Raw genomic sequence first — 20,095 nt, 5'->3', positions numbered from 1 at the left:
GCTTTGGGGAAAAACATGATACAAACCAACCACGAAGATGTTCATATTAAATGTAAAATATCTCTGTGGCTGGTATGCCATTGTGTCATGCCATAAATTGCTTGTATGTGTTGCATGTCACAATTTATGGCACAAGGCCTGGGGCCCCTAAGTCAGACACTAGATTTGTTGTGTGTTACATTTTCAATTTAAGCACGAGACCCAAGTTAACCTAGCTATCTGGAAGTAACTGAAAAATTGGTACTGAGACAAATCTGCAGACAAGAGCTTCCAGGAGGTTGTGCAGCTCTTGAACAAAAGTATTCTATCTAGAATTTAAACACTTTAGGGAAAGCGTGGGCAAAATGCAGCCTGCCAGGCCATTCTATCCAGCCCACGGGGCCCCTAAAAAATTTAGAAAATTAATAGTTATCTGCCTTTGGCTACCTGTCATGCAGCCCTTGATGGCTTGCCAAAACTCAGTAAGAAGCCCTCCGCCTGAAATAATTGCCCGTCCCTGCTTTAGGGTCTGGATTATTTATGTTTGTATGACATTTTACACTGTACACTGAAGCCTTAGTTTCATCAGGTACTATTTTGCATACGAATATTGTTCTTTTGATCTCAAAAGAAATGTCAGGTAGATTATTTCATCTTTATATTTTTGTTACTATCCATAAATAAGGTGATATTTTACCTTTCCAGATAATGGAGGAGAAGGACTGGCACACGGGCTGGGATAACTGCTACTGTCTGTGGATTTCACAGATGACTGATCTGACCTGTCTTCTGAACTTCGTTTGGAATGTAAGATACCTCTTTCTTTGTATTTCTGTGGCTGGTGAAATGCTGGCGATGTAGATTTCATTAAGACTCTGTGGAAAGATAGGTGAAAGCTCAGAACTGTCTAAATATAATAGTTGGTCAGTATAAAATACCAAAGAGCATACAGTTTGAAAAAAAAAACAACTTTCAATTAAAGCCGAGTCTGGAGCTACATGTATTGCAATCCTGAGAAGCTATGAGGTGTTTTGGTTTTGTGATGCAGGAAAAAGAAGTGACACTTAACCTACTACCTCTTTCCAGAAGACAAGTTTTATGAGAAGGGTGCATTCAAGGAAGGCTGCCCCTTAAAGAAGACATGAACAAATAGCATTGTTTCATACCCAACCCAAACTATCTATTGATTGGTTTTCTTCCTGCTGTTAAGAGATTTCTCATGCACATTCAGATCAAACTAGCTTCAATTTTAAGTGGACTCATGAAAACTAACCAAGAATTTAAAATAATTTGTGTTTCTTTCAGGGGTATACCAACAGAGATTTTGGGGGCTGATACCAATAGCCGATATTTAAAGAGTGATATCAACCAATACCGATCCCATATCCAATACAGGGTCCATCAGGTTGCGAGTTCAGTGCGGTAGAAGGCGTGGGGAGAAGAAAAGGGCAAGGGGGGACAAAGCAACACCCCCTGGGTGAGGGAGGGGGCAGGCGCTGCTCAGCCAAGGGAGGGGGCAAGGGACAGAGGTGCGGCTTGTGGGGTGGGGACAGCTCCCCCTGCTGCTTGCACCCTGGGAGGGCTGGCATGTGCCCCCAGATCTACACGGCATGGGGTAAGCTGAGCTGCAGGGTGAAGCCAGCGCTGCATGGGGCTTTTTTTGCCAGGGGCTGGGCTTGGAGCAGGCTCCAGCAGCGCTGGAAGGAGGCTGCAGCCACCTCAAATTTCACCGCAGCTCCACTCCCAGGCCCACCACCTGCCGCTGCCCCAGCTGAATGCCCTGCCTTGGCCTAAAGGCCAGGAAAAGCCGGGGCTGTACTGGGTGGTAGCATGGGGCTGGAAGCAAAGCTGCAGCGAAGTTTGGGGTGGCTGCAGTCTCCTCCCAGAGCCACCAGAACCGGCTCCAAGCCCAGCCCCGGCTAAGAGCCCTTTGCAGAGCCAACTCCCCCATGCAGCTGCCAGATCTGGGGGCACAGCCCTTCCCCCACTGCCCTCCTGGGTTGCAAGTGGCAGCAGAAGCTACCCCCACCCCACGAGCCGTGCCTCCATCCCTCACTGCAGCCCCCCTGCCCCAGCTGGGCAGCGCTTGTCCCTGTCCCCTCCTTCATAGCAAGGGGCATTGCTCTGCCCCTCACGCCCCTTCCTTCCCCTTCTGACTTACCAGCTGGAGGCAACTCTCCATGCTGCACTGCAGCTGCGTACAGCACGGACATTTATTGGCCAAATTATCGGTCCCATGGAGCCAATATCCAATATAAACTATTTTCTTAATATTGGTACTGATCCAATAATCAGACAAATGTATCGGTGCACCTCTAATTTCTTTCTCAAATTTAGTATTTGAATAAAGTTAGAAAAAATTTCACATTCTTATGGGTATGATTAGTATAGATACATGCACATGCATGCACACACAAACTAGTAAAGAAGGGAATAAGGGAGTTATTATATATATATATATTTAGTTGCCTCTACTGTTTTTAAAGGGGGTTTGAAACAAAAAACTCTCATTTCTACATAAAAGACTTGTACATAGCAGCATGAGCCATTCCAGGTAAGAGCAACCATGTGACAAGTTTGCAATTTACATTTCTATAATTAAAAAGTTTAAACGAATAATTACCATATTTATTTGCACACTACACACACTTTTCTCCATCATTGACCACAAGATGAACATGAGCCTCCAATGCGATGCTGCGGCTGGTAAAGCGACCAAAACACTGGCTTGCCTCCATAGCTGCTTCTCAAACAAATCCCGGGATGTCGTTCTCCCCTTGTACTCGGCCTTGGTGAGGCCACAGCTGGAGTACTGCGTCCAGTTTTGGGCTCCACAATTCAAAAAGGATGTGGAGAAGCTTGAGAGAGTCCAGAGGAGAACCACGCGCATGATCAGAGGTCAGGAAAACAGATCATACGATGATAGGCTGAGAGCCATGGGACTCTTTAGCCTGGAAAAGCGCAGGCTCAGGGGTGATCTGATGGCCACCTATAAGTTTATCAGGGGTGCCACCAGGATCTGGGGGAACATTTGTTCACCAGAGCGCCCCAAGGGATGACGAGGTCGAACGGTCACAAACTCCTGCAAGACCGTTTCAGGCTGGACATAAGGAAGAATTTCTTTACTGTCCGAGCCCCCAAGGTCTGGAACAGTCTGCCAGCGGAGGTGGTTCAAGCACCTACATTGAACACCTTCAAGAGTAAATTGGATACTTATCTTGCTGGGATCCTGTGACCCCAGCTGACTTCCTGCCCTTTGGGTAGGGGGCTGGACTTGATGATCTCCCGAGGTCCCTTCCAGCCCTAATGTCTATGAAATAAATCTATGAAATCTATGAAAAAATTAGCAACCAAAAATTGAGATTCATGTCTTAAGGATTTCCAACTAATTTTCAAACAGCTTGGTTAAAAGTGTTTTTAAATTGTTATATTAAATCATAATTAAAAATTATAAAATTGTTATATTATTTATTTTTCAAGGGAAAAAATTTCTTCTTCATTGTACCTTCCCATAACAAGTTTCATTGGTTTTTTTCAGGAAGCTTGTGTTATACAAATAAATACAGTATGTCTATTTCTACCCATTTTTTTTGTAGAAACCCTTAAAGAAATGGAAAAAAATAGTATACTCAAAATAATACAAACCTATTTAAGATCTAGTTCAGGCATTACACTGCTTTCTATTAGAAAAATTACTCAGTTATTGCTCTGCAATTTTTTATATTAGAAAAATTTCACCTTCCTCTGGAGGACTCAAAATTTGAGCCAGATTCACCTTTTGTAATTTATACCACTAAAATCTATACAGGTTCAATCAAAGGGCTCAGTTGAACTGTAATAATTTTGCCCCAAGCAGGAATTTAAGGTACAGTATTGTATGGAAAGTTACAAACCAACTTACTTTTCAGCATTAAAAGAGTCATCAGATAATTCTGTTTCTGCCGAGCTTTTCCTGCTGGTATTTGATCTCCATGAAGATGCTAAGGGAAGCTCTTCAGAAGACATTGGTCTTGGTCTTTGTCCAATTCCTGAAGGCTGCTGTAAACCTGCAGACTGCTCTTCAGTACTTAAAACAGCTATGATTGCTCTTATAGTTGCTTCATCAACTTGAGACCAAGGTTTAGAAGGGGCTCTCATGCGGCGAAGAAATAAGCTGTGCCATTTCTGTCTGAGTTGTAACAGCAGACTGGAAGCCTATAATGAATGTCACCTCCATTAAAAGACTGATGACGTTTTGAATAGCTCTGTAACAACAATGTCCTACTTCTCACTTTCTCATCTCACTAACCAGGCAATGTGCAACATTCTAGAACAACTGTTTAGAGCACTGGGATAAGTGCTTGCAATGTGGCCACTGCCACAAGCTGCCAATCCCTGGCTGCTCCAATCCCCTCCCTGCTCTGTGTCCCCCTCTGCTTACCAAGTGCCACTGAAAGCTGTGGCAAACACCAACAGGGAACATTAAATTCAGCAGCAAAGTCACTGAACAGAAAGCCTTAAATGGTCACTTCAACATGGCACCCCTGTCCCCTTGAATCAGACCTTCACAACACAGATCTGGCCTGTGGGTTGTTGGTTGTCAACACCCATTAAAATGTCTGAACTATTAAATGCATTTGTTTCAAATTGAAAAAGCAATTACATTTAAAGCCATTTTAATGTCTTGCTTTCCTAGTTTTTCTTTAATTGTTCTCTAAAAAAGAAAATCAACTTTTTATTTAGCTCCATCATCTAAACTTTTTCATTAGCATTGTTGCTCCTACAATCTGGTTTTCTGAGTTGTACATACTACTAATTCCCAGCTCTAACTAAAGTTTTATTTAGAACCTCATGTTTATTTAATCTAATCTTTTTTTTACCTTCTGCCTTTTGTCTTAATTTTTTCACCATATATGTTCTCTTCAATAAAGCAAGTGGAACAGTTCTAAATGACCCGTTTCCCTTAAAATATATTTCAACTAAATTGAACTGTGTAGGTCTGATTCTGTATTGCTAGTGCATGACATAAACCAAAGATTTCCAAAATAAAAAATAGAAAAATAGTGTAGAGAGCATTAAAATAGAAAACATTATTTTCCATACTGGGTCTGATAAGCTTTAGATGTCTGTCCTATAGACATGACTCCTCACCCTAAATACCACATTAAAAAGATATCTATACCTCACTCATTCTTTTTACATGCTGCCTTACCATCTTATTTATCAGTGACATTCTTCTTTAAAGCCAGGTCTCTGATCCTGCCTCATTGTCTCAAAAATGTATATGCATGGGGGTGTAAGTTTCCAATGGATTTCGGCAGGGTTTGCACATGTACTAAAACTAGCATTCATAAATCTCAATGCATTGTTAAACCATTAATTTATTGAAGCAGGAAAAAAGAACCACTTATTAAAGAAATCAACTTTGCTTTATTCATTCAGGAGAAGACCTTATATTTTTGTATGTATCTGATAATTTAGAACAAGATTAACATGAGTTGTGGGAAAGTAAACATATGATGTACTTACAGTTTTGCTGACAGTATTAATCCTAAACCTAAAATCTAACTTATTCCAATCAAGTGGCAAGTTCTTAGCTATAATTTTCTCTTCAGATCCCAAGACTTTTTATAAAAAAGTAAGAATATATACATTTATTTACTATTTTTCAATGAAATTCTTTAAGACCTGAATACTTCAGAAATCATAGTGAAGTGATAATATTAAGAAAGCAGATAATACTTGCTTCTTGGGTAAAATAATTCAGATGATACATTTACCTACCTCAGGATCTAGTTTGAAATGCAGCCATTCATCTAGCTTCAATACAGCCAGATTAGCAGTTGTTTTGTCTTCCATCTCACTATCACTACTATCATTAGGTGCACCATCCACTAAATTAACACAGAAAAATAAAAGCTACATTAGCACTTCTATATTGTTTCCAAGAGCAGACAAAAAAAACCCTATTTCATTATATACTCTTAAATACATGAATATTTGTTTCACTGAAATTAAAAGTAATGCTTTTATTAAAAAAAGCAAATACCATACAGACAGGTATAAACAAGAACAGTGCATCTAAGACATATGAAGTAATCTTTTTACTTTTCTCAGCACTGATAAAACCTCAGCTGGAGATCAGTTGCCACTTCTGAATAACAATCTCAAAAGAAAAAAAGATGTGAACCAACTGGAGAAAAACCAAAATAATCAGAGGTCCAAATAAATGTGAATGAGGAGGAAAGAATTAGGTTTCATTAGTCAAGAGAAAGGACATCTGAGTGGAGACATGGTAAGTCTTAAAATACTTGAAAAACTACTGCAAAAACGAAAATTAAAAACTGTCCTCTGAGTCCGCAGACAGGACAAAAAGTCTTAAATTGCAGCATACGAGATTTCTCAGCAGTGTTTTAAATCTATTGCTTCATTAGTAAATGTAACTCTAGTCTGGAGGGTCCCAAACTTCTTAGCAAGACTGGATAAGGTCTGCATGAGTAGAAATGAAATGACAAAGCTGACATCTGAATGTTTAAATCAAATATTACTAGCTTTATTACACAAAACAGATTTTACCTTAGTATCAAGTTAGTAACATTTACTTCACAAAATGTTCCTTTCAATGTTAAGGTGCTCACTTTAAATATTCAATATTAAAATGCAAAGTCCTTTAATGTTATTTTGTCAGTTAATATTACATAATGTCTTTCTAAATCTAATGGTGAAATTAAAGATATCTTAGCATTCCAAAAATCTCACTGCTTCTAAATTGTTGTAATATAAAATTTTGAACGGGATTATTCAAAGCTGTCAAATAACTGGTTCTCCAGAAAGAATGTTATTTTTAAATTGAGTTGGCAAATAAATATTTCTATATTAATTTAGTGAAAGATGCAAACATTCTACTCTACCAGAATTTCTGATAGAGTTTCTATGTTAGAATTAATTCTAAGTGCCCATTACTACTGCTGATGGAAAGAAACTTAAAACCTTGAAACTGAAAAAGATGACAAATACTTATGTTGGAAACATCACTGGAAAAAAGCTGACTTTTGAAAATCAATAGGTGCAAACATAAGTTTTCTGGTCATATGAAGTGTAAAGATGAAAATATCCTGAAGAAACTAACTCAGGAAAAAAAACCTGCAGTGAATTAGTGTAATAGATGACCAGAAAAGAGATGGAATAAGTCGAAAGCAGGAGGCCAAAGAGAAATAATTTTTTTTTTTTTTACTTTTAAAAGGTCGGAAGTGTGCTAGGCTGTCAATCCAGTCAACCATTAAAAGCTCATTATCTGAAAACAGATCACCATTAAAAACTTTTCTACAAAAACACTATTTCTAAACTTATTACATTTATTTACTTGCTGGGGTGATGTGACCCCAGCTGACTTCCTGCTTCTAGGGCAGGGGGCTGGGCCCGATGATATCGCAATGTCTCTTCTAGCCCTAATGTCTATGAAAACTGTGAACATTTATTTACTTCACTGAATGCTATATGGATATAAAGAAAAAAATAACAACAAAAACAACAAAAATAAAACAAAAAAGAAGATACCCCATAAAACACTCCAGTTTTAGAAGCAACAATTACAAAAAGATCCAGGAAAAAAAACAGTTATCTAGGCAACTGAAAATTTAAAAGTGAGAATTGAAATCCAGATGTTGCATTCAATAGAACACTGATTCTCAGCCAGGGTGCAGGGGTACTCTGGGGTGCCTTGAGATCTTTTCAAGGGTGCTGCAGGGTACAACGCAGCATTAGCACTGTTAGGTACGCAAACATGATGCACAATATAAACCCAGAGATTTTAAATAAGAATCTGTAGTGTTAAAATACTGTGATCTGCTGTGGTCTTTGAGTTCTTTTTAAAAGAACAAGTGCTGTATTATTTTTATGTAGCCAATAAAGAAGTGAAAACTAAGAGCTGGTGATTTCCAAGGCATGCCTTGAATCTAAAAAGGTTGAGAACTGCTGTAACAGAGTACCTCTAATGGCACAAATATTAAAGAATATTATTTTTTAAACAACATTTAAAGTGGCCTAAAACTCAGTACAACCTCTTACTCTCTGGACGATAATTTCTTTTCCAATTAAAAGTGTATCTATTATTACCCGCAAGTCAGGATAAAAAGATGCATTATGCCTTGAAAGGGGCTAGACAGAACGACCTCAATCCTCAGGTGTCTCCATTACACCTTAGGTACACCTGAAGAGGGAAGGGGGAAGAACAGCAGAAGAACTATTAGAAGTACCCGGAACCTGGGTCCATATCTTTTGGTATAGTTTTAAAGCAGCCCTGAAGCTCCTCTGAAGTATGTTGGCTGCTTAAGGTGCCGGGGAGCAGCAATGCTGTGTCATGAGCACACAGCAGTAACATATGTACCTTACTCTGAGATACAGGAGAGGGAGAAACTAATTATAACACCTGCAGCTCTCACAGTAATATCCTAAATTGCCCCTTTTGTACCACAAGACAGACAGAAGAAAACCTGACTCAAAGTATTTTTGGTAAGACAGCTTCAGAGAAAGACTGCCACAGACACTGCTGTGACTCCTTCAATGTTAAATGCTATGGAACCTCATTTTTCTTCAAGCATTAGATGAAACAGTAAACACCACCTTTTAAAATAAATGCGATGAGTGTTTAGTACCATCTTACCTGTCAACTTAAGTACTAATCACCTAACAAAAGAATTTAACCACTCAGCTGCAAGATAAATACAGTGAATTTAGGTAAGACATTCAGCTCTTCCTCACTTAAAGCTCTGGCCTTTGAGTCCTGCTGAAAGAACTCCATGTCTAGAATATTTGACATTTTATATTTTTATTTTTGTATCTCAAGATAGCTCTCTAGACTTTATGGCTAGCTAACATCAGGCTACAGAGAGAAACAAGAACCTTCATACACTGTCTCTGAGACCTGAAGACTGATCCCTTTGCTTCTGATCCATCCCCAGGTAAGTGGGGGAAAAAAAGCAGCAATTTGGCTACTAGAATAATGTATATATAGTGAATCAGCAATGAAGAAAAATAATTGCAAATGGAAAGGCATGAGAAAGAAATAAAATAGTCTAAGTTTATGAAGACCAAAAGTGTCTTTAAACACACTTATACCAAAGAACCAGTAGAGCCTAGACCTTAAAATCCTATGTCATTACAAGATTCAAACATCTTTTGATGCGACTCAAAGCTAAATAGTAAAGCAGATGCGGTAAAGGAGACAACACTTGAAGAAAGTTTTCAATTGACCTTCCACTCCCAGACTACTGGTGTATCAAGCAGCTGCAAATACCTGTGGGTGCTCATCTCAAGGTAAGGAAGGTCACTCTGTCCACTATGTGGAAAAGTAGTGGCCCCTGCTACAGCTAACTGCTTTAGAACTTTTAGAGAAGACAGCCTTACAACATTGGAATATAATTCCCAGAGTAGTGTTCCTTTATAAATGTTTTGAAAGAAGATTCTCTCCCCATATTTTTCATTCCTGTTCTATTATTTAATCTTTAACCAAAGAAAAAGCAGTGTTTTAAATAATCTTTAAAAGGATATTAAAATACAGAAGCTAGGCATAACATGTCTTTCACTGGAACCTTTAATGACTTTTTCAGTAGCTGTAAGAACTATGGTTGCAAGATCTTCATAATTCACACAAGAGACACATTAGCTACTCCTGTAAAATAAGTCTTGTTGCTGTAACTCACATGGGTACATATTATTGGAATTTTTTTATTTCCAAACATACTATACCTCTGAAAGATGAGGGCTCCTGTAAAGCATTACTTGGTAATCTTGCTGGTCCACAAAAGAGGCACACTGTAACAGGTGTCACAGCAGAACAGCATCGGATGTTTGCTATTCTGTGTGCTCTAGTCATTTCATCATATATTAGCCAATCTGTGGGGAGCGCCTGAATAGCTGCAGCTTGGCCATTTGCTGGAGGAATCTGTTAGCAAAAGCAAAAAAGGCTTTAGGCTGTTCTTGTACCTTTTCTAAGATGTACAAGAACAGAAATTTATTTATGTGTTTATTCCTCAAGCCAGGTAGGAATAAATGCAACATATATGCTGAAGTCAGCCATGATTGTAGAACAGTGTAATATTAAAAATTCTAATGTACTAAAGTTTTATACTGTCCTTTTACAGTTAAATAATCTATACAGTTAGTAGACAGGGAAAACCCAGATCAGAACTTCAAAGCGGATTCCATGTTGCTACTTCATTCCAAAACACAATTCACACTGGAGACCAATAAACAACTTCATGACACCATTCCGTTAGGTAGGGTAACCAGGATCAGATAATTTCTGATAAAGAAGTATTTTAAAAGTGTTGTTTTTAAAATAAACTGACATCAACTTTTGCAGGCAATTTTAAACATGATCTTCATCTGGCCAACAGTGAGGTCTGATCTCTTGTACATATACATCTTGATTTCAGAGGGCTGAGACCTAAAAGGAGTTTGTGACGTTATACATTTAGAGAAATATTTTACCTTTTTATACTGAGGCTGACTAAGAACAGAGGTTGGGTGAAATCGCACTTTCTTCTCTTTCGGCCCAGTTAATACAAGGTTCTCTCTGTCCACATGGACGAGGTTTGGATACATCCCAGCTACTAGAGCACCTTTAACTACGGCCCAGTTTTCAGAGTTGGTGTTAACATCCCGAATATCACCTCCACCTCTAGCCCTCACAAAACCTAGAGGGAAAAAAAAGATTGTATATTTGTATTTTTTTTTATAAGCACACATTGTTTTTAAATTTCCTTTGGGTCAAAACAATATATTTATGCTTTCCCCAGCCCCAGAATTACATTTTAATAACTCTTATGTTAGTTAATATAGTATATATTAGGCACGTACTTAAAATGCAACTAGGTTAAGATCCTTCAATTTAATTGGCTTTGACATGTTAAAATAATGATGCTCTACCATGTAAAATGCTTTACATAAAACATTTACTAGGCTATGAAACTCAAAAAGCAACACTGGGTCATACCCTAAAATAAACATCTAGTGTAACTTTGAAACAGCCCTTTGGAGTACTTGAAGTTGTGCCATAATCTGATTCAATCTGCAGTCAAGACTTGGATCAGGGAAATGGAAACATGCTTTAAAACTATTTTTGTCTCCATTCTCAACCCTGAACTATGAAAAGCTTGGCTGAACTTAGGTATGATCCTCAATGCATCTTCCTGTTTCATATTAAATAAACTGATGTTGTACAATGCCATCTTTTCACTATCAAATGTAGCTTTCTGAGCACATACACTAGAGTACTATATACATTACATGGGAGTGTAGCACCGGTGAGTTTTATTCTTGTTAAAATTTGAATATGCTCATTGCTATCTTTTCTGGGACTGAGTAATATTTAAAGGCATTTTTTAACAATTTACCTGAAGCTCTGAGCTGTCCAAGTAACTGTGTCCTCATCCCTATGATTATTTCCATTGTAGCCTGCGAAAGAAAGTTCTTCTCACAGAAGGCTCTCTCCCACCCGTCACTCCGTGCCTTCTGCCATGCCTGTAGGGAAAAAATAAATATATATATATTTTTATAAATGCCTACGAACACAGTTAACTTAAAACTACTACTGCCAGATTTTTTTTTTTTTTTAGTATAGTAATATTCAGTTTAGTTTAATTAAGGCAGAGGCCTTAAGGTATCAAAATCGCTGGACATTTCTTCCTCACATAAAACAGAATTGTCCATGTACATGTCCCTATATCAAAATAATGCATTTCAAGTAGTATTTTTAGATAATATTTTACATATAGATATATTTTAACTTGGATATACTTTTAGTATAGATACACTTTTAACTTAAAATGATACTCAGTTGAAACACTGAACTGAGTAAATTTTGCAAAATTATGCTAAGAAAAGAATAAATAATTCTCAAAATATTAGGTTACTCAGAGAAAGTTACTATTGGGTTCAATACAAGGACAATCTACTAATGACAACTGTGTTCTAGCTAGTCATACTTAAAGTGCACTATTACTCTCTCTTACGTAATCTATTATCAGCACTCCTCCTGTAGATGAAAATACCTGAAAAGCCCTGAGAAGCGCCATATGGTCACTAAATGTTCCCGCAGTAAAACGTTTTCTACACAGCATAGCTGCACGTTTTTGTGAGGCCTGTGTAGGTAGGACAAAAGGGTCTCGATATGCAAGAGTGCAAGCAATGGTAAGAATAGGATCCAGGCACTTCAAAACAACAGCACACAACACCATTTTACCAAGGTGTGGCTCTACTGGGAGGTCAGCAAGATGATAACCGAGTTCCGTGAGATCTTCCCAGGTATCCATGGCATCTATTGTCTAATTTAAAAAAAAAAAAAGGAGAAAAAAGCAAGCAAATTTATCATTCACTGTAAAAGCAGAAAGTAAATACTATTTGGATGACTGGATTAATACACCATACACTTTTCAACATACAGGAAACCCTTGCTATTTGCGGGTTTGGCATTTGCGGTTTCAAATATTCACAAATGCTGAACCTGCATTTTAAATACACTTTATACACTTATAGGAGCTCCTCGGGAGCTCCACGTTTGCAGCCACCGTGCTCCCACCGCCGGAGCTATGTACCCCCCTCCCCAAGCTGCCAGGGGAACTGCGTTCACGAATGTAGACGGTATTCATGAATACAGTGCCTTATTTGCAGATTTCACCATTTACGGGGGATACGAGAACGTATCCCCTGTGAATGGCGAGGGTCATCTGTATTTCAACACAAGCTTACAAGTAAATCTTTGCTTTCTCCATGCCCCACGTTCACCCAGGAATGTTAAGGAGATTCAAAGCTCTAGGACACATTAATAGGGCTGTGTGAAGCTTTAGTCGCTGATTCGATTTAGCAGAGATTTGGCCCAATTTGGCAGCCAAATCTCCGAATTAAATCAAGAGACCCTTTAATTGATTCAGAGAGATTCAGGGAGATTTGACGACTCGGACACAGACACAGCTTTAAGTGTTTTTTTTCTACATACCTCAAGGTACCAGGTGGCTTGTGAACACTGAGATGGTGGGGCGGATGGAGCGTCCCACGGCAGAAGACCCGGAAGTGGACCAGAAGCACCCTAACCCACAGCTTGGTGACTGGTGCCTCCTGGGTCTGGGGGACCACCCGGGGTTCCCCCATGGCCAATCCCTGAGGAGGTGCTGGGGGGACGGTCCGCTGCCGAGAACGCAGGGGTGCCCCCCGCGCTTCTGTGGGACGCTGCATCCACTCCATCTCAACATTCACAAGCCGCGCCTGGTACCTTGAGGTGTGTAGAAAAAACACTGTGTCTAAGGCCGAATTGCTGATTCTCCAAAATCGGTATGGAATCTTCAGATTCAGATTCAGCTGAACTGAATCGGGACCGTGATCTGAATCAACGAATCCAATCAATGCCCCCAAATCGGGCCAAATCCATATCAAATATAGCCCACTTCACACACCCCTAGTAATTAGGGGCAATGTAGGTATTGAATGTAGACAATGTAGAAGTGTGTCTGGCAATAATAAAAAAACCATATAAATTCATATTTACTTCGGTTTTAAAACATTTATGTATATATGTAATCTAAAAAAAAATTAGATAAACAACGGTTTCTTCTGAAGAAGAGACTATCTCATCCCTTAATAATGAGGTATTAGCCTAGACATGACAAAGCAGAAGCCTTAAAAAAAAAAAAAAAAAAAAAAAAAAAGTCAGCCAGCTAAAAGCCTTTTGTTAGGTGACTACACAAATGGAGAGTTTATACTCAACTATCTAACAGGCTACATAACAGATACACTGCCAAGTTTAAGGCCCAGACCATGAAAATAAAAACAACAAAGAAGAAAAATAAATGTAAGTCTATTCATCCACTTACCTTAAGCATTTGAACAGCATTTCTGACAATTAAGCCTGGTGGAGGATCTGGGGCTTTCATCAGAAAATCAGCAATAGGACAGTTAATTGGAGCCAACAGTTTTGTGTGCAAACAAAGCTCCTGTAAATTAAAAAAAAATCTGCAATTTCATAACATAAGTATAAATCTCAAATATAGTCTAAAAAAGGCAAACACACACATACCAGAAAACATTCAAATTTTAATGAGTGTTTTAATAAACATAAAACAAAGCAAACATAAAAAATACTGTATTTTAACTTCCACAGTTGGGAATTAATAAAAACTGTGCCATTTGGTGACATGGTAGAAGCCTGTAAGTACATAAGAGGTGTGCAACAGGATCTGGGGGAACACCTGCTTGCTAAAGCACCCCAGGGAATGACAAGGTCCAACGATCACAAACTCCTGCAAGACCGTTCTAGGCAGCACATAAGGTAAAAACTTCTTTACTGTCAAAGCTCCCAAGGCCTGGAACAGACTCCCCCCAGAGGTGGTAAAAGCACCTACTCTGGACACTTGCAAGAAATATTTGGATGCTTATCTTGCTGGGATCCTTTGACCCTAGCTGACTTCCTGCCCCTGGGACATGAGAGTGGACCCCCTCATCTTATGGGGTCCCTTCCAGCCCTAATGTCCATGAAATCCAAGGAGAAGGTGCAAACATAGCAGTATTTCATGTAACACTCACATTTAGTGCATGTTCTTACACTCCCTACACACTGACAAGGAAGGACAGTACTTGAGCTGGTCCATGATGCTGAACTTTCCACAAAACCTTTTAAAGGAGCTGCTCCTTCTGATCTTGGGCTCCCCATGTTCCAGGAAGATAAAAGGTCACCAGGGAAACCACACTTCTTTCAGTGCCCTTTGAAGATCCTGGGAAGCAAGAAACCTAGAATCCAGCTCCCTGATCCCCAGCTTCCCATGCTGACAGACATGCAATAGAATCTGAAAAATTTTATCAGATCCCGAAAATTATGTATCCTGCAGGATGCATGATTTCTGTGATCTGAAATAAAATTCACCAGATTCCATCATGGCAGGAGCCTTCAGCACCTAGGCTAGCGAAGCAAAATGGGTAATCCTGCTCTCATTTTAGGCCTCCTTCAAAAGTTTGTTTATGATAGATCTAGGTAAACAATAGTAATTAAATGTCATGATTTCCATTTTGACACTAAAAAAATTACATTATTCATATAAATACATAGTACTGCCAACACTTGAACTCATGCATTAAGACACAATGCAAGGTAAGCTATGCAGAAGCCAAGTGAGTATCAACAGCAAATTATCATAAATGACAACTTTTGTCTTCACTTTTTCTTTTTAAAATTAAGAAAAGCTAACTTAAGTATCACACACTTGCAGAATTCTATACAAACTTTATAAAGTGATATGGTAAGGTAACAACAGGAAGATATTACTATTTCCCAAGAAGAAATACGCACCTGCAATGGCATTCTTAGAAGTTCTGGAGTCTGGAATTCCAACATATTCTGAAATCGGAGCCTGCTGAAGAGTCGGAAACAGATTCCAGGCCGACAGCGCCCAGCCCTTAGACATAAAATATTACTTAGAAGGTAACTGAGACTCTTACACAAGATGTGTAAAAATAAGTAAACCTAGACACTAGAGAAGATATGCACTGAAATCTGTAAAACATTAGGATAGATTGGCCATATTTTAAAAACATACTGAACTGAAATTTTCAAGTAACCAGTCTAATCTTCCTGAAGTAAAATAATGAAATAACTGAAGTAGAACTCAAGTGACTTCACTGCCACAAAGGAGAAGATGAAAGGCAATAAGGAAGGAGCCTTTAATTTAAAATGCAAATGGATCTGATTTGCATTTATAAAGTCAATTCACACCACACTACTCCTATGAAAAAGCTTTACAGAATATGCCATATGTCACAGAATGGTAGAGTTGGAAAAGACCTTGAGGGTTATCTGACCCAACTGCCTGTATGAATGCTGGAATACATTCCCAAAATTCTTGCCTGCCATTTTAGCAGGGGTGTAGGTTGTAGCCCTGTTGGTCTAAGGACACAAGCAGACAAGGTTGTCTGCCATTTTAAGGACTCTTTACATTGCCAGGCTGGTGTGAATTGAGGTTTGTGTACCAGTTAGAATTGGACCCAAATATCTTCAGCCAATCAAATCAATGAACCAACCTTAGGAATTTGAAAATAAAATCCATGCATACTAAGTGGGTAGAATAAGGCAAAAATCTTCATACTCTCAGACCAAAACCAGGAAAAGTCGTATTATCTCATAGCTTGCCGAAGAATGTCTTGCATATGAAAGCTTGTCTATCTTTATCCTAACTATCCAGTTGGTCCAATAAAATGTACCACAATAAGAAATCCTTGCTTCTCAAATCTTTTAACATTATTTTAAGCTTAAATGTTTCCCCTTTGGCAAAGGTCCAACAGCCTATTATGGATTCATGGTTAAGACATGCCAATTTCTATACCCAACAGTACACAAAGGAATAAGGTGTGCTAGCAACATATCTGGGCACCTTTGACTCTCCAGCCTGAATGATCAGGTATCTGATTAGATCACTAATTGGATCAATTCAGGTCAACCTCTGGCAAGAGTCTAGAGTGAGGCTGAAACTTATCCTTCTCAAGCTGTAGCAAGACACCTTAAGCACTATCAAACACACCCCGTTTTTTTCTGTAAGTAGCAACAGTAGATGACTTCAATTCATGTGGATTAAAGGAATAGGCTGATGGCACAGGATCATAGGAAAGGACCTCATGTGGTTATCTAGTCCAGCTCCTGCTCAAGGCAGGAACATTCCTTACTAGATCATCCCAGCCAAATGCCTGTATATGCTGCACCTGCTCTTGAAATTTTCCAAGGATAGAGACTCCATGATTTTTCCTGTTTTAATGCTTGACCACCCTCACAGTCAGAAAATTCCTTCTAATCTCCAACCTAAATTTCCCCTGCTGAAACTTGAGGCCATTGCCCCTAGTCCTGTCCCCTACAGCCACAATTCTCCAGTCCATCCAGGTTACCCAGAACACCTATCAAGAACAATCTGGATAAACTGGAGAAATGGTCCGCAATCAATCAGAGGAAATTCAACACGGACAAATGCAAAGTTTTACACTTGGGATGGAATAATTCCATGCGCAAATGCAGACTGGGGAACAACTGGCTAAGCTGTAGTACTGCAGAGAAGGACCTAAGGGTTACAGCAGACCAAAAGCTAAATAAGTCAACAGTCTGGTCTTGTTGCAAAAGAAGCCAACAGCGTACTGACCTATATTAACAGAAGTGTCACTTGCAAATCGAGAGAAGTAATGTCCCACAGAACGAACCATTAGCATCACATTATTATTACTAAAGAGGCATGCTTTGATTAATATGTACAACAGTTGATGCTTGCAAAATAAAACGCAACAGAAAATGTGCATTTACCTGCCTTTTCGCTGGAGGGCACTAGCTTTTGAAATCCATACCATTTTTAACATTGTAACACAGTTCAATGCATCAAAGGATTTCTATAATGTTAAGGTAAAATCATTTCATGAAAACAAAATTTGGATTTGCCATGATACATTAGACAAAAATAACATACATGACACAGATCATTGACCTTAATTTAAGCTAAATTCAACCACAATGATTACAACCATGGCATTTTGGAATCTGGACAGATTTAAAACTAGAATTAAGTGCATTTGATCTTATATCACTTCCTTAGCAAAATATCTACATCATATTATATTCTGTACATCGGGGTTTTTGTTTTTTTATAATACTTTGCATAGTGAAGAAAATGAACTGCATTTGCTTTATCACATGAACAAGTAAAATACATATTCAGTATAGTACTTGATGAAGTTTTATTCATTCTTTGTGACAATTGTCACATTGTCATATCTTCCCAGAACGCCTGCTTGCATGTAAAATAAAATAATACCAGTGTAACAAATTAGGAGAATGTGTGTATACAGACTGTGAATTCCAGCTTATTTTATGACATCAATTCTTATGTCCTCTTCCTTATTATTACACACTGCCTCATATTCCCTGTGCAAAGCAGGCAAGGAGTGGTATCTATTGACAGCCAGTGAAGCCAACTACGGACAACACCTCATCTGGATGGAACAAGAAAGCATTAGCCTACATGAAATAAGTGACCCTTTCTAACTTGTTCAGAGTCTCAGAAGAAAATACAAACCGCCCTTTGTATATTTAAAGAGTTGTACCAGCCCTTGGCTTATTAGATCTCTTGGTAAATACCAGTGCTCTAATCCCAGCTCTACTAGAGTTATAACAGCCAAATATTTACATTTAGTTTCAATAAAATTTCCGCTATTAATGAGTTTAGATACCTTAAACATGTACGTTTAACAAGACACACTAACAAGAAACCTGCTAACAATCTACCACTTCACACTTCTCTTAGTGTATAGAGAGTTTGAGCCAAAACATACCTCTTTCATCTTGCCAGAGTCAATAACAAACACAACATCATTGACTGTAATGCTGGTTTCTGCAATGTTAGTTGAAAGAATCTATAACGATAAAATTATTCTGTAATAACTGCAGAAGTGAAAACAATTGGAATCAAAGGAAACTTTTACAAGTCATTGGATACTTGCTATTTTGCGGATGCTTGGGGGTGGAGTTTTCAGCACCTTCTTCTGATCTGATGTTTGCATATTTGAATGCAGCATAAAAACCTGGTACCTGATGACAAAACAGAAGTTATTCTTAAAAATCTAAGGTATATGAAGGCAAGAAGAACTGAAATCAACAATACAGAGTAGAGATTTTACCTGTGAACATTATCAGCAAATCTCTTGTCATCAAACAGAATGCGATCCCTCAAGCTAACTATTTCATCGTAGCCAGGTAGAAAAATTAAAATTGCTCCTTTAAAAAAAATTATACACAGAAGTTATATTTAATCTGACAAGAACATGCTTAAGTGCTGTGTATTTAGATCAGATGCAAAGGACTGACATACAGTACAGCAGTTTATTTAGCTACTACTATTCAGATAAGGAAATGATGATCTGATACATCAGGAACACTATATCTGCACTATCCAAATTATAATAAAAGAAATATACAATTACCAGCATCACAACTATGACAGATGTTGTAAAGTAGGTGCATAATCAAGTCCAGATCCACTTTCTCATCATCAAAACTGTGATGGTATGCTTTCAGTAGTTCTCTGTCTTCTGCACTAAGGTCACCACCATTTGCCTGGACCAGGGAACTTTCATCCAGATTTCCAAACTCCAAGGAAGCACTAAAATATATACATCCAATCACATAAAAATAAACTTATTCCTCATGAAAAAGGGTGAAGTGGGTCTAAGAACACCATGCTTCCTTTACCTGTGAACTCAAACTCAGATAAAAGCTATCACTAGTTCTGGGTCTGAAGTCAATATGAAATATTAGCAATGGCATAGATAGTAACATTGCATTTTCACTGCCCTGTATAACTGAACATTGGCTTTAGTGATTCAAACTCCAGTCCACCAAACATGCAACTCTCATACCACATCTGTGTTTAAGATGTTTTAGTTTACTGTACTTAGAGTCTCATCTGAAAGTACCAACTATATCACCCACTTTAACCTGTTTATAGGAAAATGGTAGAAAGAACATACATGTATCAAAATTAATTCACATTGCTCCAGTTTTGGAATGGGTAATATATTAGTTTACCAGATACCATATGAATGATGGTAAAATTCTACAAAACAACATATGAGAAACTGAAAATTTTCTGTAATCAAAATATAATTTGTGAATGTTCTGGTGTACGTATTACTTTTCAGTACATAATGACACTAGTCCTAAGAAAAAAAAAAATGACAGCCACACTTTCAAAGAATAATTCTGAAACTGTATTTTTTTTTTTAATTTCAACTAGCATACCTTCACATTTTGGAAGAACTGAAGTGATTGTCCTTGTGCATCGAGGCTTTGCCTATGCACAGATACTGTAGTTTTATCTATCCCTATTATGTATGTAGTTGTACCAGCCTAAGTGTTTTATCCTGGTATAGGAATTCCCATAGGGAAAGAAAATAAGTTATTATGGTAAGAAAGCAATTCCTCACCTTTCCAGGTATGTTATCCCACTTCCAATGCAAGACATGCTCCCTCTAACAGTAATTCTATGGAGCTCATAATCCCACTTGTAAATGCTACAGCATAATTTGGCGTTGCAATCCATAGTTTGAGAAACATTACTGTAAT

General features: G+C 38.3%; 1 protein-coding gene across 3 annotated transcripts in view; it reads right to left on the bottom strand.

Annotated features, from left to right (window-relative positions):
* The window catches only part of YTHDC2 (YTH domain containing 2), a 56,697-nt gene that overhangs the window by 10,313 nt on the left and 26,289 nt on the right, over nt 1-20,095 (bottom strand). For all 3 annotated transcript variants that reach the window (XM_019532488.1, XM_019532489.1, XM_019532490.1), the window contains 14 exons: nt 18,955-19,133; nt 18,652-18,748; nt 18,475-18,562; nt 18,307-18,387; nt 17,285-17,367; nt 15,296-15,401; nt 13,827-13,946; nt 12,012-12,284; nt 11,355-11,481; nt 10,450-10,655; nt 9,706-9,901; nt 5,743-5,852; nt 3,881-4,173; nt 677-854 (listed from right to left, as the gene is read on the bottom strand). In XM_019532488.1, coding sequence (XP_019388033.1) covers nt 677-854; nt 3,881-4,173; nt 5,743-5,852; nt 9,706-9,901; nt 10,450-10,655; nt 11,355-11,481; nt 12,012-12,284; nt 13,827-13,946; nt 15,296-15,401; nt 17,285-17,367; nt 18,307-18,387; nt 18,475-18,562; nt 18,652-18,748; nt 18,955-19,133 — 2,137 coding nt within the window. The remainder of the gene's footprint in view (nt 1-676; nt 855-3,880; nt 4,174-5,742; nt 5,853-9,705; nt 9,902-10,449; nt 10,656-11,354; nt 11,482-12,011; nt 12,285-13,826; nt 13,947-15,295; nt 15,402-17,284; nt 17,368-18,306; nt 18,388-18,474; nt 18,563-18,651; nt 18,749-18,954; nt 19,134-20,095) is intronic.

This window comes from Crocodylus porosus, unplaced genomic scaffold (assembly GCF_001723895.1).
Source record: "Crocodylus porosus isolate Cpor-Errol unplaced genomic scaffold, CroPor_comp1, whole genome shotgun sequence".
In the NCBI taxonomy this organism is placed as follows: Eukaryota; Metazoa; Chordata; order Crocodylia; family Crocodylidae; genus Crocodylus; species Crocodylus porosus.
The sequence above is the reverse complement of the archived record's forward strand: the minus strand, read 5'-3'. Positions and strand labels throughout refer to the sequence as shown.